This window comes from Misgurnus anguillicaudatus, chromosome 5 (genome assembly GCF_027580225.2).
Source record: "Misgurnus anguillicaudatus chromosome 5, ASM2758022v2, whole genome shotgun sequence".
NCBI classification, from domain to species: Eukaryota; Metazoa; Chordata; class Actinopteri; order Cypriniformes; family Cobitidae; genus Misgurnus; species Misgurnus anguillicaudatus.
Window position 1 is genome coordinate 36,558,571 of NC_073341.2, and position 25,674 is coordinate 36,584,244.

General features: G+C 37.7%; 1 protein-coding gene across 5 annotated transcripts in view; it reads right to left on the reverse strand.

Annotated features, from left to right (window-relative positions):
• The window catches only part of cux2b (cut-like homeobox 2b), a 190,274-nt gene that overhangs the window by 16,956 nt on the left and 147,644 nt on the right, over positions 1-25,674 (reverse strand). For all 5 annotated transcript variants that reach the window (XM_073868112.1, XM_073868113.1, XM_073868111.1 and 2 more), the window contains 7 exons: positions 11,801-11,941; positions 9,774-9,912; positions 7,914-7,981; positions 7,760-7,826; positions 4,311-4,359; positions 1,191-1,303; positions 774-963 (listed from right to left, as the gene is read on the reverse strand). In XM_073868112.1, coding sequence (XP_073724213.1) covers positions 774-963; positions 1,191-1,303; positions 4,311-4,359; positions 7,760-7,826; positions 7,914-7,981; positions 9,774-9,912; positions 11,801-11,941 — 767 coding nt within the window. The remainder of the gene's footprint in view (positions 1-773; positions 964-1,190; positions 1,304-4,310; positions 4,360-7,759; positions 7,827-7,913; positions 7,982-9,773; positions 9,913-11,800; positions 11,942-25,674) is intronic.

A 25,674-nucleotide genomic window follows, 5' to 3' on the forward strand; every position in this document is an offset into this window, starting at 1 on the left:
ATCGAAGCTCAGAGAGTCCGCTCAGAGAAGCTGCCAATCACAAATGTCAATCATAATGACACGCCCTGATTCTATACCATCAAATTACTACTACAATGAAACTTATCACAAAAATGAACAGCTGAACATATATCAGCGTGATAACAACTACAATAACGGACCAAAACCATCTTTCTGAAAATTTTATTGGATGTACTGCAGCCAGCCACCAGGGGGCGATCAAAGAGCCAGCAGCTTCAGTTTTCAAAATGTATACGGGAAAACCCGGCTTGAATATGATCTTTTAGTGATTTGATTTTCTTTACATAATATCTACAAATCATATATCAGATTTGTAGATATTATGTAAAGAAAATCAAATCACTAAAAGATCATATTCAAGCCACCTTTAGTACATGGTCGCATGGCATCAATGACATCAACGTACCTTAAACTTTAAAAACAAATACTAAAATAAATACTACAGCAGCAGACCAGATCAGATCAGATAATAGCCAATTTTTTAATAAAACTCCAGCTCAATAACTACAGATACTCTCTTTAAACATTTCTAATATATAAAGTTCACTATTGTCTGTATTTTTGCAATAGTGACACTGTGACAGTAGAAACTTTGATAAAAAACAAAAAACATTCCTGTTATATCATGTCCTGCAAACAGAACTATCCACAGCAGAAGTTACATGTAAAACACCTACTGTTGCAAAAAAATTCAAACATGATGGCCAATATTCACTAAATACACACAAAAAACCACAAAAAGAGTTTTTCACCTCTATAGCTTCTGATTTATAAGACAACTGTTGCTCCAGCTCCGCAATCTGATTGGCTGACGAGTCCTGAACTTCCTGTAAGGTGAACTGAAGTCTCTGGATGCTCTCGAGCAGTCTGAGAATCTCTCTGTCTTTGGAGAAGAGCACCGCCTCCAGCCGCGACAGCGAGCGTTCGTCCTTCTCATCTGCGTCTCTCTCCTGAGACGATAAATGAAAGAGTGAGAGGAGGACAGGGTCGGGGGAGTGGCACAAGCAACATGAAAATCTCTTTTTAACTTCAAAATAATTTCTCTCTTTTCCCGACTCATCATATTGCGTCAAAGAGACACTAATGAGGTTCCAGTGATCATTTGCTCTGACTGCGGCGTTAAGGTGGTAATTTGCAGCGATACGAGTCGCCTCCCTTTCATCTAAAACTCTCTCTCCTCTTTGGGTCCATCTTCTGATGGGTCGGTCCCTTTAGAAGTGCTCTGAGATTGGGCAAGCTGCTCTCTCAGTCTCTCTACCGCCCTCTGGGCAACATCTGCTCGCTGCCATCAAACACAAAAATCTCTTATTGGTCTTTACAGTGACCCCGAAATGTTTAGTTAACTTATAGCAAACTTAAAAATCGCATGCATTAGATCAGATCCGGTCTTGATTTAGGCCCCAGATTTCACAACGAAAATGAACTAACAATTCCAGATTTTATTATCTTTCCATAACACGAGCACATGAAAGTAATGTAGCGAGGTATCGGCAGCACAATAAACAGTACAATCTCAGTTATTTCGAGCAATTTCATGATATTTTCTTTTACAGTCAAACCGAAAATTATTTACTATATATATACTAAAGAGACCTACTTTCACTAAAAGGGCTGTTTTTACTAAAGAAGATACTTTGTGCTTCATTTTCCAGGTTTCAAAATTATTTTAAGTTAAAAATTAAAAAAGTTAGAGAGGCTGAAGGACATTGTAATAAAACATTTTTGCATAACATCTTTTTTAATACTAAAACTCTTAATGATAAATATGTGTGTGAAACCTAGAAATGCAATGATGCCAAGGCCATAAGTCTAAAGAAGTTATGTTTAATATTTGAGGTCAATAGGCCCAAAAAAGCAACAGTTTTTGTAAGATTAGTGCCTTTTCTAAGTGCCAGTCAGCGGCAAAATAAAAGTCTTTTGTTTACATACACGTTCGTTCTTATTATTATTTATCCTTATGTTAGCGTATAAAATGCAGTTTCCACACCTGAAAATAAAACATCACACAAAGTTTGAACGCGAGTTTGAATGCGAGTGTAATCTCATATACAATGTTACGACTAACAAAAACTTTAACATGTTATAATAAATTATCTATATCGTATTTTTAGCTAAAACTTCACATATGTACTCTTGGAACACAAAAGATTTATTTTACATTTTAAAAAGTCTTGTGAAATGTCCCCTTTAACAGATGACTAACCTACCTATAATTCATTCGTGAGACAGTCTAACAAAATAATGGGCAAAACCAGTGAAATATCAATTAGTTTAACTTTTAGTTCTTATCTTACCACTATCTAAACAATAGTGAATAAACTGTGATAATGTGAGAAATGTTGAAGGTGTTTGACTGTACATCATTTTAAAAAATGTTGGATTATTTTTTGTAATTAAATGTATGTTGCACTGCAAAAAAATACTTTCTTACTTAGTATTTTTGTCTTGTTTCAGTAAAAATATCAATTTTTTTTAATTAAGATGTAATTTCTTGATGAGCAAAATGACTTAGTAAAAAAAGTCGAGTTTTTAGACAAAAAATATAAACTTTGAGTAAATTAGTGCTTAAACAAGCAAAAAAATCTGCCAATGGAATAAGAAAAAAAATTCTTGAAATAAGTTTACTTTTTTCATAAACACTTAATTTACGAAAACTTTTATTATTCCATTGGCAGATTTTTATTCACAAAAAAATCACTAAAATTTTATATTTTTGCCTAAAAACTTTTCCTAGGTCATTTTGCTCATCAAGAAAATACATCTTAATTCAAGAATTTTTTTATATTTGGTTACGCTTTAGATTACAGCCCGGATAGTACTGCGTAAGTACAGCGAATTTACAGCATATGTTTCTGTAATTATAGTGTACTTCTAAAGTACATACTTGTATTTTTAAGGAAACAATTTATAATATTTTGGGAACAAAGGGGTAACAAGTGCCACTTTAATTTAAAGCCCGCAGATGCTATACTTACTCTGTAACTACGTGAAACAAGGGGGTAAAAAAATTGACTTGGACTGTATTTGAATTGTTAGTCCAAAGTTATGAATTACTTACTGTATTAATAATTTGTAATTTCCCACGTTTTTAGCATATAAGTCATACATATCATGTAATATTAAAAAAGTTAGCCCTTAGTTATAAAATATTTACTGCATATATTATTTGTATTTTTCCTGGTTGTTACTCATTTGTTCCCCAAATATTATAAATTGTTCCCTTATAATTACACGTACGTACTTCATAAGTGTACTATAATTACAGAAACATACGCTGTAAATTCCCTGTACTTACACAGTACTTTACTGCATAATTTGTATTTTTCCTGGTTGTTACACCTTTATTCCCCAAATATTATAAATTGTTCCCTTATAATTACACGTATGTACTTCATAAGTGTACTATAATTACAGAAACATACACTGTAAATTCGCTGTACTTACACAGTACTTTCCGGGCTGTAATCTAAAGCGTTACCTGATATTTTTACTAAAAACAAAAAACAAAAAAAAAACAGAAAAGGTAATTTTTTGCAGTGCTATCTATGACATGAATTAGCATTGAATTGCTTTTTAGGGTAAACAACAAAAATGTGCAAAGTGTTTCCTCATTTTTTTTTTAAGTTTACAATTATATTGGTTAGGTTCATTTTATCAATATTTGCATTTAAACCTACCGCTGTAATGTTTGGGGCAACAGGTGTAGGACGGACTGACAATCTAAAAATCGACAAGAATTGGATGCCAACATCCCCAAAAACTTAAAATCAATTAACATTTTTGTGCAACAGATCAGGCGTTCCTTCAAAACCTCAATCAATGGAGATTTAAAGGTGGGGGGTGAGAGTGGGCGAGAACGAGCGTCTCTCTCTCTCTGTGTTCTGCTGAGGCGTGTGTTTACTTGCAGGCACTTTCTTCCCAAACTGTTTACCTGCTCTGTCACACTCGGCCTGCTAATTAATGACTCATTTTCGAATCATTTATCTAAGAGCTGCTGGCGAAGGGAGAAAGAGCGAATCACAGTGGAAAAAAGGAAGCAATCAGTGCAATGAGGTAACTAACAGCCCCTCGCTGCACACCGCACTCATCTCTCAGCATCCCTCTTCTGTCCGCCGCCGCTCGCACGGCTCCACGGGTAAGAGAGCGACTGCTAATCACGGCCCGCGAGGACGAGGAGGGCGATGGGGGAGGAAGAGGGGCTGCAGGGGTGTCTAATTAAACTCAATGCTTGATTAGGAAGGTGATTATCCTCGTCTCAATCAGATGCCGAGAGAGGGCAACGCACTCACCTGGTTGGCCTTCTCCAGGTCTGCCATCAGCGCGTTCATCTCCTCCACCCTGAAACATTCGAACGACATGATAAACATCAAACTACTAAACTGATGATACTTGCATGACCACAATATCACTTTACAAATCATTTTATAGCATTGTAAGAGTATATATATGTATATGTTATGAAGTTTAATTTCTATAAAGTGCTTTGACAAGTTTGCCTCATTGTAAAGAAACTTTACATATTAGTAAAGATAGGAAAACAAAAAAAAAATATATATAAAAAATACATAATAAATTTTAAATTCTGTTAAATATTTTGGCAAGAATTTGCATAAAGTTTTTCCTAAGATGCATATTAACTGTAGAATATTTAGTATAAAGTTTAAACAACTTGGTTTTGCAAGTCAATTCAACCTACTATTTTAAGTTTTGGCTTGTGATAAGTTGATAACTTATAAAAAAAGTTGAAATTGTTTAAAGAGCACCTATTGTCCCATTCACGATTCTACATTTCCTTTGGTGTGTAAGTGTGTATTAGTACATGTTAATGATATGCAAAAGGTACAAAATCCAAAGTAAATGATGAAGCGAGTTATCGTCTCCAACGTAAATCTATTTTCTTGGACTACAACAAACACACGGATTGTAGGCAACAGTTTACTTCCTGGGATGGTGATGTAGTAAAAACCGACTTTATCATAATTCCTCCCACTTCGGACTCGTAAGTTAACTTACAAACCTATCTATCCTTACAAACTCGTAAGCTTGTAAGTTAACTCCTGTTAGCATTGCATTGTGCGTGAATCTTTCAAACATGGTAAGGAGCGTCACATTTCCGGCTGATGTCAGAGGTATTCAGACCAATCACAACATACAGATTAGCTGGCCAATCAAGGACACAGCGCTTTTCAAATCCGTGCATTTCAGGAAGAGAATAAAATCTGGAGCTACAAAAATGTACGGTATGTGGAAAATAATGTGTTTTTAAACCATAAACCACGCAAACACATTGTATTATACCAAATACACAAAATAACGTTATGTTATAGAAATTAAATAGGTGCACTTTAACTTAATTTGTTAAGTTAAAGTAACACAAATATAATGTTGATTTGAAAAAAGCTGCATATTTTTACAGTGTAGAAATCGTAAATTAATAATTTGCGCATTCGTGTTATCAATGGAGAAAATAAAGGTCTGAAAAATGGTAGTAGTGCATCAAAGTTTGAAAATTATTTAATAATCAAATGGTAGTGTCTACCTTTTGATTAAGTTAATAAATTAACTAATTTACAAACTAATTTACAAATTAACTAATTTACAAAAAAACTAATTTACAAAAATAAAATAACTTTAATCATTTTATTTTTGTAAAATTTGTGTAAATTTCAATAAAATAATTTTATTTTTGCATAGTATTTGATAACTGAAAAAGGGCAAAGAGGCGGGACGTGGGTGGAGATGAGGTGCCTGGTTGCTGAAACCACGCCCACCTGGTTCGACAGTAGTGAGTGCAGCAGCAGTTCACCCGTCACTCAAGTGGCCACACCCTTAATTATGCAGAATTTTAAGGCTTAATATAATTTAAATTAATGAGTTACAAAAATTCATCCCCAAAATTAGCTATATAGACCAAAAACACTTTTTGTTCCAGGCTGTAAACAAATCTATTTCTGCTGTTAGTTAGGCATTTTAACATGGGGGGTGTCAATCTCTAGTGGCCAGTTGATGAATTGCAGTTTAATTCACTTCCGTGATGGCTTCATGATAGAGACTTGAAGGTTGCCCCTTGGTTTTATCATTTTAATTATAGATGGAAGAACTTTGGGTGTTAAAGGGATAGTTTACCCCCAAATTAAAAAATGTGTTAATTACTTACCTTTGTGCCAATCGAACCACCAAACAAAGATTTTTTTTAAAGTGTTGTTTGGGGATTTCTGGTTACTACATAAGTGGATGGTGACCATCTCTGAGTTTTTTAAGTGTGCTGAAGATATTTTCCCATCTCTGTTCTTGAGTTGTGGTATCGCTTTTGTTTCACATTATTTAAAAGTTTCATTTTTACAGTATTTTTGGGTTGAACTATCCCTTTAAGTCACAGAACCAAACTGTGGTGTAAGTCTGCAAAAGAGCTCACATTATTATTTACACCAAAGCGAAAAAAGAAATGTACAGCAACGCTAACAGTACTTACTGTTACACTAGGGTGCAAAAAGCAGTCGCTTAAATGCAATTTGCACCCCAGGTCTTACGTCGCAGACTCCAGAGAAACCCCGTAAAGCACAGATGGAAGAAATAAATAAATGAACACAAGTTCAAAAGTTCTTAAGGGAGACGTGAAGCGCGAGGTTTGCTGTCATTAGAGTCGAGTGAGTCATATCTCATCCAGCGCTGTTTTACATCGTTGTATCCCAACATACCCACACGCACGCGCTCGCCACAATCACAGCGCTCGCTCTCATTTGAATAGCGTGTCGGGGAGATTATTCATAAGGTTTGTTTGAAGTTCAACAGTTTCCTCTTAGTCATCAGGGAGTTGATTTTCAAAAGGTGGAGAGGCGGCATAATAAAGAGAAGTGAAAGATTGATTAAATATGTGAATCTCGAAGGTTGCACTAAACAAAGACGGCTTCTCAATTAGACGAGATTTGTTTTAAGAGCACAATCAAAGAAATGTGAATCTGTCTGAAGAGTGCAGCGCTCGACAGAGTCGCGTTTAAAACATCACTTTAAGTTTCTTGCCATGACACGTGTCTACATCACTAATGTAAACGTGCCATCAGGGCGGAGGAAGAGATTGGCTAAGACCAAGAAAATGGTGTATGCTATCCGAAAACATTCGCTTGATCTGAAAAAAAAAACAAAGCAATAAACCTATACGTCACAATCCGGAAGGCATTTTCTGACTAGAAGGAATACAGGTACGGCCAAATCTCATGAGATGTTGATTTAGGGTTAGGACTAACATGAAAAACAGTGGTTCTGGCTAGATATGATACAGCTACGGCCTAAATCCCATGAAATGTTTAGGGGTGAAATTAAAACGAGATTTCACGAGATTTTGGCTGTAGCTGTATACCTTCTAGCCACAACCCCTTTTAGTGGGCAGATATCACGAAGAGATGTAAAGGTTTGCTCTAAACCTGAACCCAGGTCTGAACAAGAACCAGTTTGACTCCAAAGACCAAACCAGACCAAACCACAAAGCTCAATAAATGTGTGTGCATTCATGGACTGATTTCCAAAAAAAGCTAATAATAATAAAATAATATAATAAATATTAATAAATAATAAATAATAATAATAAAATAATAATAATAAATTAATATTTAATTTAATAATAATTCAACTATTTTAATGATTTACAACACAAACGACACAAATCATCTATGTAGCCCATGATAAAATCACAGATATCAAACAATAAGGAAAACCCAGAATAAAACTTATGATTTCTTACTTTGCCACCATTTCTTTGTCGTATTTACACCTCATTTCCTGCAGCTCCGATCGGGCCGAGTTCAGCGCTGTACAGACAGAGAAACAGGTTCAATTATTGACCTTTAACCTTACAATAGGCCTTAGATGACCTCGCATTGTAATATGAATCTTACACGACTGAAGGGCTTTGATTCGCTCCTCAGCTTGGCCGGGCAGAGCCGTGTCTGATTCATGTTCCTCCCTGTGGAAATAAAGAGACAGATCAGATCAAGAAGCGACTGTGACCGACACAGAGAAATCACAGACGTGGAGCAGATCTCAAAAACCCAACAATGATTTTACTGAAGCCCTTATTTTGTATTGAATGAAATGGCAGTATAGCAGATACAACTGTGGCATACTACTATTACCATGCATTTTTAAAGATGTGTATTGATGTATTGTACAGATTTCAACAAATCATACATAGCTTTGAAGTTTTTTTAATTCAGAATGTCAAAATATAAATAACTCATTTTTGAACATGTGCTCATTCCGACTCAATTTGCCAGCACGGGTCACATATGATTGATACTAAAGTTTAAAATACTCAATGAGTTAAACACCCTCAAGTTGTTACAAACCTCTACAAATTTCTTTGTTCTGCTAAACACAAAGAAAGATGTAATCAAGCAGAAAAAAAAGCACTATAGACCTTTTGCGAGTCGACGTCACAGTTACGTCACGCGCGCAATGTGGTGGCAGAAAAACAGTGGAAATGAATGAGACACAACGAGTGAAACGAACAATATAACTCACTAGAAAATGTCTTGTTGTGCTGTTAAGTGTCAGAATAGGAATGCCAAAATAGATGACCTTCATTTTTATAGTATACCCTTGTCGAAGACACCATTTAAAGATAAACGTAGGTGTTTATGGTTGCAATAAGCCCTCAACCGAGTGATGAAATCATCTGAAAATCTTTTAATAATTTGAATAGAAAATAATTAGAGAAGATATCCGGAGTTCTGTCGAAGTCTGTTCCCTCTATGTGTCTCTTATAGCGTTTTCATCACGTTACGTTTATAATTTATTTAGAAAAATTAAAGATTTGAATTAGTTCATAATATCAAAAATATTACAATTTATTAAAGTTTTCATATTTTTTCGTTTTCTATTACGTCTTTTTACCTTCTATCTTAGCCTATGTCTTCTTCCTGTTTGTTCTAAATTATGATGTTTTCTAATAAATATATAAACATAGCACACACACACAATGTAAAGTATTAATAATATATAAACATAGCACACGCAGGCACGCACGCACGCACGCACACACACACACAATGTAAAGTGTTAATAATATATAAACAGGCCTATACAAATTAATTTGTATGTAAACATAATAGTTTTAGAACAAACACGTAGGCTATAAATATAAGAAATTGAAAACAGGAAATTATGAAATATTTAAAAAATGATATTATACAGAATACATGATAGTATTGCTCTTAAAAGTACTTCAGCGATTCATATTGTAAAAATAATTGATTTACCAATAAAGAACAATACATATACATTACATACATGCACACATATCAGTAGTCAAGCCATTTAAACTTTTAATTTATTTAATAAATAAACGTAACTTGGTAAAAACTTTATAAGAAACATTACACTTAATAGAAATATAGTGGAAACAAACTTCTACAGAACACCGGATCCTTAAAAATCACAGTTTAACGCTAAAACACTTCACAACCCTATTGCGGAGCTGTCACTTTCTGCCACCAGTTGGGCTCCGCCCACAAAAAACGTCATCTCTGTTTGCAAACAAGCAAAAGGTCTATTGATTTCTATAGTAGGAAACAAAAATACTATGGAAGTCAACGGTGCTCAAAATGGTTTGGTTACAAACATTGCACAAAATATCTTCCCTTTGTATTTAGCAGAAGAAAAATTGTTTACAGCTTTGAGAGTGAATAAATCACGACAAAATCCCTTTAAATGTGTATGATACTGTATCATCATCATTCATGTCTGTATTCACTCACCCTTTATCATGATTATGATGGCTGTTGAGCGGCGTGTCATCATCCTGTGTGTTCTGTACACTGTTTGGTGTCATCATATGGGACCGATGTGTGGATGCCTGCCCCGTCTCTATGGTAACAGAGTCCAACTCGCTGTCTTCTAAACACCATGGTTAAAAGTGACATTTATGTAATCGATGTGCATGAATACTTGTAAAACTGCTGACTTAACTTATATTAAATGTTTATGATTTTGTGTTCAGTATGTATATTTGAGCAATGCATTAGCAACACAAAGATCATGGGTCCGATCCCCAGTGAACACACTTTCTCATCCTTTCATTGGACGCACATTTGGTGACACGATACTTCCAGTTTCAGGTTTTTTTAATAGTCTGAGTAGTTCCTAAACTGAACTCTTGAACAAATACCTTGTCGAAAATAACAAATGTTTTGGTTATCTAGGTCAGTGGTTTTCAAACTTTTTCAGCGTGCGGCCCCCCTTGTGTATGGTGCATTCCTTCGCGGCCCCCCAAAGAAAATGTGTGACAAAAAACTGTTCTAAAACCCAACATTTTAATAGAAAAAAACATTAAATTATCCAAAAAAGTAGTGCTTTTGGTTAGTAGCCTTATTTTTTTTTGGTTTAATTACACAGAATTCATGATAAATTAATGTATTTCATAAAATGTCATAAAAATGGGGCCCCCCGGCACCATCTCGCAGCCCCCAGTTTGAAAACCACTGATCTAGGTAACCTACCTGTTGTTTATTTTTTGCTTGTTATATAAATAATCTATGTTTAAAGTACTTAGCTGTTATTTATTTTTAGCAGAGTTTATCGGAAGTTACGTGTTGACCACGAAAGCTGCTTGTTTATGTTGTTACATAGCTTGTAATGCATTGAAGTCACTTTGGATTAAGTTCTTTGTTGTTAAATCCGACTAAATGCGCGATCACACTAGACTTTGAGCATGTGGATATTTTTCGCAAGTTTTTGCGAATATTGCGCTTTGTCAATGTAACTTTCTTTGGCTTCGTCCATCTTTGCTTTTCAGTAGAGAAAAAGGTCACGTCGTGACATACAGGTTTTCTATTGGTCACATATCTCCACATGATATGAATTCGCAGGTCTGAGCTCACCAGACTTGAACTTTGGTATGCAGCAAAATATCTACGCACAAGCTTGCATTTTAAAGGGATAGTTCACCCAAAAATTTAAATAATGTCGGAACGAAATTTAAGATGTTTTATATTTAGTCCGAGAGCTTGTTGACCCTTCATTGAAGGTATACTGTCTGTTGTGAAGCGCATGCGCGAGACTAAAGTCACGTGACGCGGATGACATATGGCACGGCTGACGTGTTATCTGGTGCGCCCCGAATTCATTTACAGTCTTAGGGAGACGCACGCTGTTAGTTTGGGAAAAAAACCTTTCATCATCCGCGTCACTGCAGCCGCGTGACTTTAGTCTCGCGCATGCGCTTCACAACAGACGCGGAAGAGAAGACAATGCAGAATAAAGTCGTAATTTTTGTTAATTTTAGACCAAAATGTATTTTCGATGCTTCAACACATTCTAACTGACCCACTGATGTCACATGGACTATTTTTATGATGTTTTTATTAACTTTCTGGACATTGATAGTATACCGTACATAGATTTTCAATGAAGGTTCAACAAGCTCTCGGACTAAATATAAAACATCTAAAAACGTTGGAGCCGATGGTGTAGTCGTGGAAGGTGCTCCGACACATGGTGCAGACACACTTCTGGCGACCCGAGTTCAAATCCCGGCTCGAGGTCATTTGCCAATCCCTTACCCCTCTCTTCACCCTATACTTTCCTGTTGTCTACTTAATTACTATCAATCCAATAAAGGCAAAAATGTTTGGAACGACATGAGGGTGAGTCATTAATGACATTATTTTCATTTTTGGGTGAACTATGCCTTTAATCCTGATGCATTTGCATGCATATGAATGAAAGTCAATGGAACGAAAAGTGTAGTGTGACAGCACTTTAAGTGTGTCTGTTTGTGTCTAACCTGTTTTATCAAGACAATGAAGGGGTCTTTTCAGGTGGGTAGAGATCTCCGAGATCACCGCATCACCATCAGAAGTCGAATGTTTCAGTTCTGCCAGACGTTCTCCCAGCGAATGTGTGGCTTCTAGCAGTGGAGTCGGATCTGTACACACACACACACAAGAAACACAAAGCTGAAGTACACATCCAACACTCTCACTTATTTAATTTAACCGCTTAAATCTCATTCCTATTTAAAACAATTTCCCACATCACACTGAATAAAGACCGCATCAGGCCCACCAAAAACCACCAACCTCAGCTGCTTAACTCGCTCTCAAATACTTATCGAGACAAATCCAACAAAGTAGAAGAGGATAAAAAGTCACCCAAAAAAGAAATAGTATATATATATATAAAAAAGGTGAGATTCTTTAGCACAACAGAGAAGCTGTTTTGCAATGCATGTGTCTCAGCACGGGGCCCATGGGGCCAACTAGGAGGCTGTTTCTGCGCTAACAAGTCTCCTCTGGATCATTTGATCATTTAAATTATTATGCCAGGAATCCTCAGGAGGCTCCGCGGCTCTCCACATCACAGGGCTGTTTTTAATCTTCCGTCGTTCCTTTCTTCCCCTGAAAAAGTTCAGCGTCGCGCGGCTCACAGATGAGCCGTGCTCCCGTTGTGTACCTGGCAAAGGAGGTGACTCCCCGAGCCGCGGTGCGGAGAGAGAAGAGAGGCTCATGGGAGCAGAGCTGACACGACGAGAGGAGCTACGCTTACACACACACACACACACAATGAAGTCTTTCAAAACTCTTAAAGAACAGCAAAAATGCTTCTTTTTCACCATGGCTTTCATCTCGCACTCTTTGGGCACAATGGGGGTCCTGATCCGCTCTCCAAAACCTCACTTCTCACCGGCACTAAACTGGAAACATACCGGTTTTCTTCCGGGCCTCCACATCATATCTAGGAAACGGACGTCTTTCGTCCTCTAAATTCAGGTCAAATAGGAAGTCACGAGGGGTGAGAGCGGACAGATTTAATAAATCAGGATGTTTAAAACAGACTTATAAATGTGGGACGCATGCATGCGGTTTGCTTTGTTACAAAAGCGCGGTGAATATTGCGTCAGTCACTTGGGACGTTGCTTTTAAGAGCAGTATAACCGCTTTAACGCTAAGAAGACAGCTGAACTTATGCACATAAACTCCTTCATCACCTTCTTTTAAGTTCTAATGATCAAACCCTTCAGGCTTTAGTCTCAAATGCAAGCGGCAATTCTTCTCAATCAGATGCTGAGAGTCAAACGCCGTGATGAGATGCGCGGGAAGCGTTCGTGAGATGGCAGAAATGACATTATGGAAGTGGTGAAATAGATGCACGATGCTGTTGGGAACTGTGAGATATTAAAGTGTGTATTTGTGCATCTGAACGATCTGTCGGGATGCATTTAGGTAAAAATCAAACCACGTTGCGCATAGATCCGTGCTAATTTCCTAAGAATGAAACCAATATTAAAAGTACTGAAAAGTGAAATATTTTGACATGCATTGTGACAATACCACAAAATTATGATTGAGAGATGAGAGTGAAAGAGATGCTGATAACAGGTGAATCTTTAAGTACATTGGAGAGCAATGTTACAATAAAACAATAATATATGAATGATATAGATAATTTTACATTTGTTTTGCATTATACATTTATGTTTAGATTTAAAGGGGACATTTCACAAGACTTTTTAAAAATATAAAATAAATCTTTGGTGTCTCCAGAGTACGTATGTGAAGTTTTTGGTCAAAAATAATATATAGATAATTTATTATAACATGTTAAAATTGCCAATTTGAAGATGTGAGCAAAAATTAGCCGGTTTTTGTGTGTGTCCTTTTAAATGTGAATGAGCTGATCTCTGCACTAAATGGCAGTGCAGTGGTTGGATAGTGCAGATTAAGGGGCAGTATTATCCCCTTCTGACATCACAAGGGGAGCCAAATTTCAATGACCTATTTTTTCACATGCTTGCAAAGAATCTTTTACCAAAACTAAGTTACTGGTTTGTTCTTTTTCACATTTTCTAGGTTGGTAAAAGCACTGGGGACCCAATTATAGCACTTAAACATGGAAAAAGTCCCTTTTAAAGGGACAGTTCACCCAAAAGTGAAAATTCTGTCATTATTGATTCACCCTAATATTATAACAAACAAGTTTACATTTCTGTGTTTATTAAAGGAAGATATTTGTAATCAAGCATGAAACAGGAGCACCATTGACTTCCAGTGTAGGAAAGAAAAATACTATGGAAGTCAATGGTGATCAAACGGTTTGGTTATAAACATTGCTTAAAATATCTTCTTTTGTGTTCAGCAGAACAAAAAAATTATCCAGGTTTGGAACAACTCGAGTCTCAGTGAATAATGACAAAATTTTCATTTTTGCGTGAACTATCCCTTTAAGTGCACTCCTCCTATACAATTAAACAGCATGTGCATTCCCAAGGATCAAACGTGGCTAATGCACTGTTCTACCAAGTGAGCTGAAGGACAGCAATAAAATGTATACAGCAGTAAAATAAAAATAATCTTTTAAATAATTTTAAATCTTACTACCCATGCATTAAGCGGTCCCTCCAGAAAAACGTGATTATGCGATCGCATGATTCAATAAATAATCAGCCAAAGTCTGCATATTTATGCGAGGGCCGCATTTTTTAAATACGTTCATAATCCCCGCATTTTCGTAGGAAAAAGTCATATGTATCTTAGCAGAAAGTTGAAAAATGTTGCATTTATTTCACCCATGCGCAGCAATGTCCCCTGTTTGTCATGGGAATGTTAGGAAGTGACGTAATTATGCAACATGAACATCAATGAAAAGCTGCAAAAGCTGCAAACAGTTTTTGCAAGTTCACGCAGTTTTTTGCAAGTTGACGCAGTTTTGGCAAGTTCACACAGTTTTGGCAAGTTCACACAGTTTTGGCAAGTTCACGCAGTTTTTGCAATTTCATGCAGTTTTTGCAATTTCACACAGTTTTTGCAAGTTCACGCAGTTCTTCAAGTTCAAGCAGTTTTGGCAAGTTTACGCAGTTTTGGCAAGTTCACACAGTTTTGGCAAGTTCACACAGTTTTGGCAAGTTCACGCAGTTTTTGCAATTTTACGCAGTTCTTCAAGTTCACACAGTTTTTGCAAGTTCACGCAGTTCTTCAAGTTCACGCAGTTTTGGCAAGTTCACGCAGTTTTGGCAAGTTCACGCAGTTCTTCAAGTTCACGCAGTTTTGGCAAGTTCACACAGTTCTTCAAGTTCACGCAGTTTTGGCAAGTTCACGCAGTTTTGGCAAGTTCACGCAGTTTTGGCAAGTTCACGCAGTTTTGGCAAGTTCACGCAGTTCTTCAAGTTCATGCAGTTTTGGCAAGTTCACACAGTTCTTCAAGTTCACACAGTTTTTGCAATTTCACGCAGTTTTGGCAAGTTCACGCAGTTTTGGCAAGTTCATGCAGTTCTTCAAGTTCACACAGTTTTGGCAAGTTCACGCAGTTTTTGCAATTTCACGCAGTTTTTGCAATTTCACACAGTTTTTGCAAGTTCACGCAGTTCTTCAAGTTCAAGCAGTTTTGGCAAGTTTACGCAGTTTTGGCAAGTTCACACAGTTTTGGCAAGTTCACACAGTTTTGGCAAGTTCACGCAGTTTTTGCAATTTTACGCAGTTCTTCAAGTTCACACAGTTTTTGCAAGTTCACGCAGTTCTTCAAGTTCACGCAGTTTTGGCAAGTTCACGCAGTTTTGGCAAGTTCACGCAGTTCTTCAAGTTCACGCAGTTTTGGCAAGTTCACACAGTTCTTCAAGTTCACGCAGTTTTGGCAAGTTCACGCAGTTTTGGCAAGTTCACGCAGTTTTGGCAAGTTCACGCAGTTTTGGCAAGTTCACGCAGTTCTTCAAGTTCACGCAGTTTTGGCAAGTTCACACAGTTCTTCAAGTTCACACAGTTTTTGCAATTTCACGCAGTGTTGGCAAGTTCACGCAGTTTTGGCAAGTTCACGCAGTTCTTCAAGTTCACGCAGTTTTGGCAAGTTCACGCAGTTTTGGCAAGTTCACGCAGTTTTGGCAAGTTCACGCAGTTTTGGCAAGTTCACGCAGTTCTTCAAGCTAATGCAGTTTTGGCAAGTTCACGCAGTTCTTCAAGTTCACGCAGTTTTGGCAAGTTCACGCAGTTTTGGCAAGTTCACGCAGTTTTGGCAAGTTCACGCAGTTTTGGCAAGTTCACGCAGTTTTGGCAAGTTCATGCAGTTCTTCAAGTTCACACAGTTTTGGCAAGTTCACGCAGTTTTTGCAATTTCACGCAGTTTTTGCAATTTCACACAGTTTTTGCAAGTTCACACAGTTTTGGCAAGTTCACGCAGTTTTGGCAAGTTCACGCAGTTTTGGCAAGTTCATGCAGTTCTTCAAGTTCACACAGTTTTGGCAAGTTCACGCAGTTTTTGCAATTTCACGCAGTTTTTGCAATTTCACACAGTTTTTGCAAGTTCACGCAGTTCTTCAAGTTCAAGCAGTTTTGGCAAGTTTACGCAGTTTTGGCAAGTTCACACAGTTTTGGCAAGTTCACACAGTTTTGGCAAGTTCACGCAGTTTTTGCAATTTTACGCAGTTCTTCAAGTTCACGCAGTTTTGGCAAGTTCACACAGTTCTTCAAGTTCACGCAGTTTTGGCAAGTTCACACAGTTCTTCAAGTTCACGCAGTTTTGGCAAGTTCACGCAGTTCTTCAAGTTCATGCAGTTTTGGCAAGTTCACACAGTTCTTCAAGTTCACACAGTTCTTCAAGTTCACACAGTTTTTGCAATTTCACGCAGTTTTGGCAAGTTCACGCAGTTCTTCAAGTTCACGCAGTTTTGGCAAGTTCACGCAGTTTTGGCAAGTTCACGCAGTTTTGGCAAGTTCACGCAGTTCTTCAAGCTAATGCAGTTTTGGCAAGTTCACGCAGTTCTTCAAGTTCAAGCAGTTTTGGCAAGTTTACGCAGTTTTGGCAAGTTCACGCAGTTTTGGCAAGTTCACGCAGTTTTGGCAAGTTCACACAGTTTTGGCAAGTTCACGCAGTTTTGGCAAGTTCACGCAGTTTTGGCAAGTTCACGCAGTTTTGGCAAGTTCACACAGTTCTTCAAGTTCACACAGTTTTTGCAAGTTCACGCAGTTCTTCAAGTTCACGCAGTTTTGGCAAGTTCACGCAGTTTTGGCAAGTTCACGCAGTTCTTCAAGTTCACGCAGTTTTGGCAAGTTCACACAGTTCTTCAAGTTCACGCAGTTTTGGCAAGTTCACGCAGTTTTGGCAAGTTCACGCAGTTTTGGCAAGTTCACGCAGTTTTGGCAAGTTCACGCAGTTCTTCACGTTCATGCAGTTTTGGCAAGTTCACACAGTTCTTCAAGTTCACGCAGTTTTGGCAAGTTCACGCAGTTTTGGCAAGTTCACGCAGTTTTGGCAAGTTCACGCAGTTTTGGCAAGTTCACGCAGTTTTGGCAAGTTCACGCAGTTCTTCAAGCTAATGCAGTTTTGGCAAGTTCACGCAGTTCTTCAAGTTCAAGCAGTTTTGGCAAGTTTCCACAGTTTTGGCAAGTTCACGCACTTTTTGCAAGTTCACGCAGTTTTGGCAAGTACACGCACTTTTTGCAAGTTCACGCAGTTTTGGCAAGTTCACGCAGTTTTGGCAAGTTCACACAGTTTTGGCAAGTTCACGCAGTTTTGGCAAGTTTACGCAGTTTTGGCAAGTTCACGCAGTTCTTCAAGTTCACGCAGTTTTGGCAAGTTCACGCACTTTTGGCAAGTTCACGCAGTTCTGGCAAGTTCATGCAGTTCTGGCAAGTTCATGCAGTTCTTCAAGTTCACACAGTTTTGGCAAGTTCACGCAGTTTTTGCAAGTTCACGCAGTTTTGGCAAGTTCACGCAGTTTTGGCAAGTTCACGCAGTTTTGGCAAGTTCACGCAGTTCTTCAAGTTCAAGCAGTTTTGGCAAGTTTCCACAGTTTTGGCAAGTTCACACAGTTTTTGCAAGTTCACGCACTTTTTGCAAGTTCACGCAGTTCTTTAAGTTCACGCAGTTCTTCAAGTTCACGCAGTTTTGGCAAGTTCACGCAGTTTTGGCAAGTTCACGCAGTTTTGGCAAGTTCACGCAGTTTTGGCAAGTTCACGCAGTTCTTCAAGTTCAAGCAGTTTTGGCAAGTTTCCACAGTTTTTGCAAGTTCACGCACTTTTGGCAAGTTCACGCAGTTCTGGCAAGTTCATGCAGTTCTGGCAAGTTCATGCAGTTCTTCAAGTTCACACAGTTTTGGCAAGTTCAAGCAGTTCTTCAAGTTCACGCAGTTTTGGCAAGTTCACGCAGTTTTGGCAAGTTCACGCAGTTTTGGCAAGTTCACGCAGTTTTGGCAAGTTCACGCAGTTTTGGCAAGTTCACGCAGTTCTTCAAGTTCATGCAGTTTTGGCAAGTTCACGCAGTTTTGGCAAGTTCACGCAGTTCTTCAAGTTACAATATATTAAACAAATCAACAGATTTTACACAAACACTTTAGGGACATCATGATTCATGACCCAAAGCTCACCCCATACATCTAAATGTTTTTTGTATTCTGGCCGGTAACACTGAAAGTCATCATTATATACAGTACTTGCTTTCCTCATGTAGTCAGTCAAGGTCAAAGCTTACATTTAAATGAGATGACATAAGACCTGGCATTACACAAAAATCACACAACCTTTTTCTTTTTGGTTGAATGAAGGCATTTCAAATCAATAACCTTAGATAAAAAAGGCTTTAATGTAGCTTAACTAGTAGAGCATTTTTTGATTCCACATACAAATGAATTGATAACTAATAACTTGAATGCACTGTAAGTCACCATAGATTAAAGTGTCTGCTAAATACATAAATATAAATGCAAAATGTAAGCAAAGTTTTTGAATAATGTGTTAAGAGTCTGGTGTTAATTTGTTGCTGTGGAACTAAAGGATATTTCTATGACAACGTGCATTACGTTTTAAAGTTCACGTTGATATATAAGAGACTATAGATAATGTCAAACTAATTGTGTCGAACCAAATCATTGTGTGATTAACTGAAGCTAACAGCAGCTACGTAAGAAAACATCTCAGAGACGTGAGGTTTACTTCGCTCAGACTGACGATTAACTTTAATGAATCTGTCCTTTACCGCACATCTAAATACTCAGCCCCATTTTAATTCCTTCACTAATTTTGTTATTCTTGATTGGACGTATGCCTTGAGGTCACATTATCTAATTAAAATCTGATTATCCTTATAGGCAACTTATAAATCATAATCAAAAAAATAAATAAGAGAACGGAGGGAAAAGATCCTTAAGAAGTACAACACGAATTTTGCACAGCCTAAAAAGGCTCGTTTTTAGTGGGTTATGATGATGTGTTTATATAAAAAGTTATCAAAGTACACAAAAGTTCAGATTCTCAGAAAAAAATTAATTGAATAATCAGCAGTATTCATGGGTCAGTGTTGATTTTAGCATCTGGTCCGCGGCAGAACCGACTGCGCTTTGCTCCTCTGTGTTTTCGTTCCACAGTATAACTGCTATTCGTCTTTGCTTTACCTTAATTAAGATTTCCTGGAGGTCTGCATTCCCCCGTACCTAATAAAAGGAGACGCAAAACTCTTCGCGCATGATGCAACATCCCTCAACTTTACTCTCATGCGACGACCCAGCCCTATCCCGCGAGCACCATCGATTTCTCTCTAAAGAGGGCAGAGCGCCGGAGACTCGGAGAGAGACTTCAGCGGGGCAGCGGTTAAGTTACGGCTGCGTCGCCGGGGCGTCTCGGCGTGCCAACACGAGCAGGTGTGTCAGGGCGGTCTGTCTTGGCCCTGTCAGCGTTACACCATCATTAGGCAGCGCGGGCGCAGCGGGGAGCAGCACGCCGTCTCTCTGGGCCCTCTGTAATTACGCTCTGACATAATTAACCCAGCAAGCCCATTAGCCCAGCAAAGACTGCAAAAAAAGCTGCGCTATAATTATTTGTTGTGTGCATGCTAATGAGAGCAGCTGTGCGCCCATCGTACAACACGAACAAATTAATTTACAAGGCTCAGCTTCAAGGTTTTTTTTTTTCTCTGCATCTCTCCAACACGCACTCCAAAACTACAACTGCATCTTTTTTCGAGCGTATCAAGTGGATGTTGAAAGTTCAGATGGGGTTTGTTATCTCCAGATAAAAGTACTGCATCACGTATTTACCATGAAGCAAACATCTCTCCATCAAAGAATGATTATGAATAGGTCAATCATTCAATCAAGACAATATTTCATTGTAGCATACATTACCATGTGATTTCATCATTGTCGCAAAAACTCAAAAGCAATTAAAAATGTCACCGGATCTTAAGTGTTCTGCGAACCGCAATATTCAAACAAAAAATCCTTAGATTTTATTATTTTATATATATATATTCAACATTTCACTGTATTTGCCCTCGATGCTCGACAGTAACAGTAACCGCTTCTGTAGAAGCCTTGATGAAAGCGAGAGAACGAGGAGCAAAAGAGAGAGAGAGCAAACTTTCCTCTCAAAGCCTTTTTTGTTTTAGCGCCGTCGTGAAGGACACAGTCTGACAAACATCAATAAGATTCAGCAGTGAAGTGTCTGAACACGGCACTGAGCCTCGGCTTCACTGCAGACGAGCGATCGCAATGAAAGAGGATGAATACAAACAAGAGGAAAGCTGACGCTCGGGTGAGAGAGGCCAAGTGTTTCTCTTTAACTCGAAAATACTATGAAAGCCGCTGGGGGAAGATGCTGGTAACAGGTGAATATCGCTTTTATATGGACTTTGGTGTTGTTATGAACAAAGGTCGGTGTTGTGACTCAATGAACATTCAATACAGAATATGCATTTACATGTATTAGATGAGAAACATTAAAGGAAGCGGCAGAATGATACAAACACTAAGCAAAAAATCTTTTCAATTTCAATGGACAGTTTAAGATCAATGTGGTCACTTTACATCTGTGTGAATTTGGGGGAACTATAAAAACAATAGCTGCTTAGAAAAGTAAAAGCTTTTATTCTGTCTGTTCCAAGCTTTATAATGGTTGTAAATGGTGCTTTTGATTTGAAGCCTTCATTTGTAAAGGTTTAAATATTGATTTTTTTCTTACAAAATCGCATCGATGGCCTTTACAAGGCCTTTATTAACCCACTGGAGCCGTGTGGGTTACTTCTGTAAAGAATGGATGGATTTTTTGGGCATCAAATCTAAAGCACCATTTACTACCATTATAAACTTTGGAACAGCCAGGACATTTTCTAATATAACTCAGATTGTGTTGTTCATGGAGTAATTTGAATTTTTGGGTAAACTATCCCTTAAAGTGTCTTAAAATTGTCTAAAACCGAAAGTATAGTAGGCACGTCTGCGTCCGCGCGCCATCCGCATGACGTCATTTTCGTCATCAGGAGGGTCAGCGGCCATCCACGCGTACCGTCCGCGTGCTGCCCAAAATTTGAGACCGCGTGGACATCCAGGCAGTGTTAATTTTATTGATGAAGATTCGTCAACGAATCTTTTTCACGGACGAAAACTAAATGAAAACTAAATTAACTCTTTCCCCGCCAGCGTTTTAAAAAAAGTTGCCAGCCGGCGCCAGCATTTTTCATGATTTTCACAAAAGTTTAATGCCTTCCAGAAAATGTTCTTCTTTAAATATATAAACAAACAATATATCTATGAAATATATATGAAAGAACAGACCCTCTGCTTTAAAAAAAAAAAAAACGTTTCATCCTACCTTCATTAGTTCTCTTGTAATCACCTCTTAAACATGGGTAGGTTTCTTAAAAAACACCCAATTTTGAGCAAAAAGCTGAGATATTTCCATTTTTGTGAAGGACTAGAGATCAGATGCAGAGCGATCTTTAAAACATACAAGGAGTTCTTTCTCTTTCACGTGAGGCGCTACTTCCGGGTTGTATAGGTTGCGGAAAAAAAAAAAAAAATCAAGGAAAATTTGCGTACCCCATTGGCAGATTTTTTTGCTTGTTTTATGCACAAAATCACTTAAATTTATTATTTTTGGTCTAAAAACTACACATATTTTCTTGGATCGTTTTGCTCATCAAGAAAAAGCACCTTAATTTAAGAATTTTTAGATATTTTTACTCAAAACAAGACAAAAATACTAAGAATTTTATTTCTTGAAAATCATTTTTTGGAGTGAATAGACAGTGTTTGCACACACGCACCATCGTCTTTTCTTCTTTTATTTTCACTTTTTCCAAGAACAAAAGCTGTGGAGCATTTTTGTCACCATAACGTTTGATTCATGGTCTTTGTTTTCTTGTTGTTTGTTCTAAACTTTGTTTGCAATGGTGGATCCACTATTTTTCTTTATCTATACTCATTTTTTAATGTAGTGTAAATTTCCTGAATCAGTGCCTGGTAGAGTAATAATTTGAATAAGAAATCATTTGTATTGCGTATGTGTCAAACACGGCTATCCGCGCGTAGCCGGATATACTTGTAGTATACTTGTAAAGCTGTGCGGACGCGTGCGAGCCGGACGCGGAAAAAGTTATACTCGGCGGAAAAAGTTATATCCGGCCCTTAAGATGTGTCGAGTCATGATCAGTGCTTCTAAGGGAAGCATAACTTACTATTACTTATGCATAATTAGTGTTATGGGCAAAATACAAATCCTTTGTATTCAACATCTGTGGTCAGATTTATGTTTACATTAAACTCCATAGACTTACAATGGAGGAACCCGAGTCCTAGCTATAGTACAGACCAGAATATAGATTAAAGAATATAGACTTCTGCATAAAAAGCATGCACACAGAGAAAGGTGATATTTATGAACCACACACACAAACACACACACGCACACTTACTTCAGTATTCTCCCTATGGGGTTTTGCTCTTTAGGGACCCATTGGCCAAGCAGCACTTTTATGAACATAATGCATTATTAAACATCTCCAGCATCTCCTGGGCTTTACTGTTTATTACTGCTCTTACAAATCATCAGTACATAATCTCTGCCGGCCCATGGAGATCACACACACACATAAAGAAACACACAGTCTTAACAATACAACGCCCAGAGTGTAAACCACCGATGAAACATGTGACATTGAACATTTTTCCCAAAGGACCTCAAAACCATAAACAACAAGAACTTGGACCCTGTTTCTCTACAAGAAAACGTGTGTGTGTATATACACTGCTTTCAGCGGTATAAAACTATGGTGTTTTAAAAAGTTACGAAAGTTTGTCAAACTACAAACTTATACTGTCGAGTTTCAGAACTTCTTACAGAACCATGAGGAACTACTTTGTTTGGCACATCACACATCTGAAAACATCAGAAACATTTAAACTTCATCTTCTGAAGGTAAAAGCATTTTTTAAAGAAGACACTTTAAAGTTTTTTACGGAAGTGTCTGGAGGTGAAAATATTAAATCTTGTTAGAGCCGTTTAAATTTATTGTACACTCTTAACATCACTTAATATTTTGAGTTTTGGACCAAATACTTATAAAGTATAGTTCATTTAATTTTTAAGGGTACAAAATCCATTAAACTAAAACATTCAAGTAAATTATTAGTTCATGTTGTGAGGAGTACCCATAATCCTTTGCGCCTGAATAGTTTGATTATTTTCGCCTTTTTCACAGAATAAAAATGTACAGAAACTTTTACTAATATTTGTTAATAAAATGTCATATAGGTTTAAGCTTTATATTATTGATGTTGTTTTGTTGTAAATTATAATTTTGTGACCGTACATGAAGCCTGTTCAGAACAGATTTTGTTGTATTTCTTTCCACATTACTGATAATGTGTGTCAAAAACACAGTTTTGTGTGCGTCTCTGTGAAGAATCACATTTTTTCAATGATTGACCTAAAGTCAGTCATAAATTTTGTGTTATAATACCATTTATAACACCAAAAGTAATATAAATGATTAAAAAAAGGGCAACTTGATTTGTCTGCTACACCAACTAAAATGTTCAATTGTAATACAACTTAACCTGTTTAGTTTTACCCTGTGTAAAAATTAACGTTATTTAGTGCAAGAGGTTTTCTCGCAAATTTGTAGTAACGTCAACTAATCCAGGTTATTGTTGTTAGAACAGCTTATATGTTTAAGTAAACTTCACTCAAATTGTTAAGTAATCATTACTTACATTTTTAGGGCAGCAAGTTTGCTAAGATTTTTTTTGTAAGTAAACTCAACTTATCTGGGCTTACAGTGTAATGCTGCATTCACACCAGCCGCGGAAGATGCGACAAGCGCGAGTGATTTCAATGTTAAGTCAATGTGAAGACGCGCATCTGGAGGTCTCGCGGCACGAATGAGGCGTTTAGTCAACACATCCTCACCCCATGTCGTCAATATTTGACGACACTTGACCATTCGTCAATATGTGACGGGGAGGGTATACCTTTCGCGTCATTTTTTGACGAACTGGGGACTTCAATACTATTACGTCCGTTGCATTCTCTTTCCTATTTTCTTACCATTTTCGCGTCGGTTTAGGGTTAGATTACGCAAAATTAAACAGTGTACGCGAAATTAAACAGTTGTCACCTGGCGTTGGGGTTAGAGTTAGGTACGACAGTTGTCACCTGGCGTTGGGGTTAGAGTTAGGTTTGGGTAGGGATGTCATTATGTAAATCTAACCCTAAACCGACGCGAAAATGGTAAGAAAATAGGAAAGAGAATGCAACGGACGTAATAGTATTGAAGTCCCCAGTTCGTCAAAAAATGACGCGAAAGGTATACCCTCCCCGTCACATATTGACGAATGGTCAAGTGTCGTCATGGGGTGAGGATGGGTTGGTTTAGTGCAGCGCGGTAGACGGGATTCCACGTCATTTGCGCGTCTAGGTCGCGCGAATAGCTCGAATCGACCGTTGCCGCGGCAAACGCGCGAGTTGAAAAATGTGAACTTTGGCAGAAAAACGTGTCACGTTAGCCAATCAGGAGCTTGCTCTAGTAGTGACATGATTACAGAAAGCAAGCGGAGTCCCAGAAGCCTCTCTCATGACGCGAATTTCCACGTGAATGTTTCGATGACTAGAATTTCATGCGTGAACGAAGCGAGTAAACTCAAACTGTTCAAGCGGTAAACTAGGCGCGGTAGACACAATTTTGATGCCTCAAAACCGCCTGGTGTGAACCCACGGTAATAAACAAAAATAATGCAACATAGTATTATTTTATACATAAAATTATCAAAAAATATGGTTTGTGTTGTTTGCTGTGAGGTTTGTTGCATACCCGTCACAAATTAATAAATTACAGTCACTGCATTATTATTACTGCTAAATGGTTTTGAAATATGAAAACTACATTCTTAGACCTTTCCAACAATATATAGTTTGTCGTAATAGATTAACATTTACATAAAAAATATTGAAGTAAACGCAAGTGTCTCGCTCACGGGACAGTTAATGGTTAAAACGTTCTTCACAGTGATGCCATTGAAGAACCATTTTTGGTTCCCCAAAGACCATTCAGCCTAAAATGGTTCTTCTATGGCATCGTAAAGCACCTTTATTTTAGTCATATCTGGACCATATAAATCATCTTCTTTCATTGCACTGTAAATAAGCACTTATAGTTGCATAAGCATGGTTATAAAAAGCAAGTTATATCAGGCAGAGTTTTATTTTCTGACCTAAACTTTTACCTGCTGAACGTTGAAGCAGTAACCACTGGTCACCACTAGCCAGCACTCTAACACTAACCTTCATGAGAGCAAACAGCACATTTACATGGCAAACAGAGCCATCAGAGATCTGACTAAAGTCCTCTCCTTCAATCTGGTCTGTACTCGCCGATTTCCTCAAGATACAAAACTCTCGACTG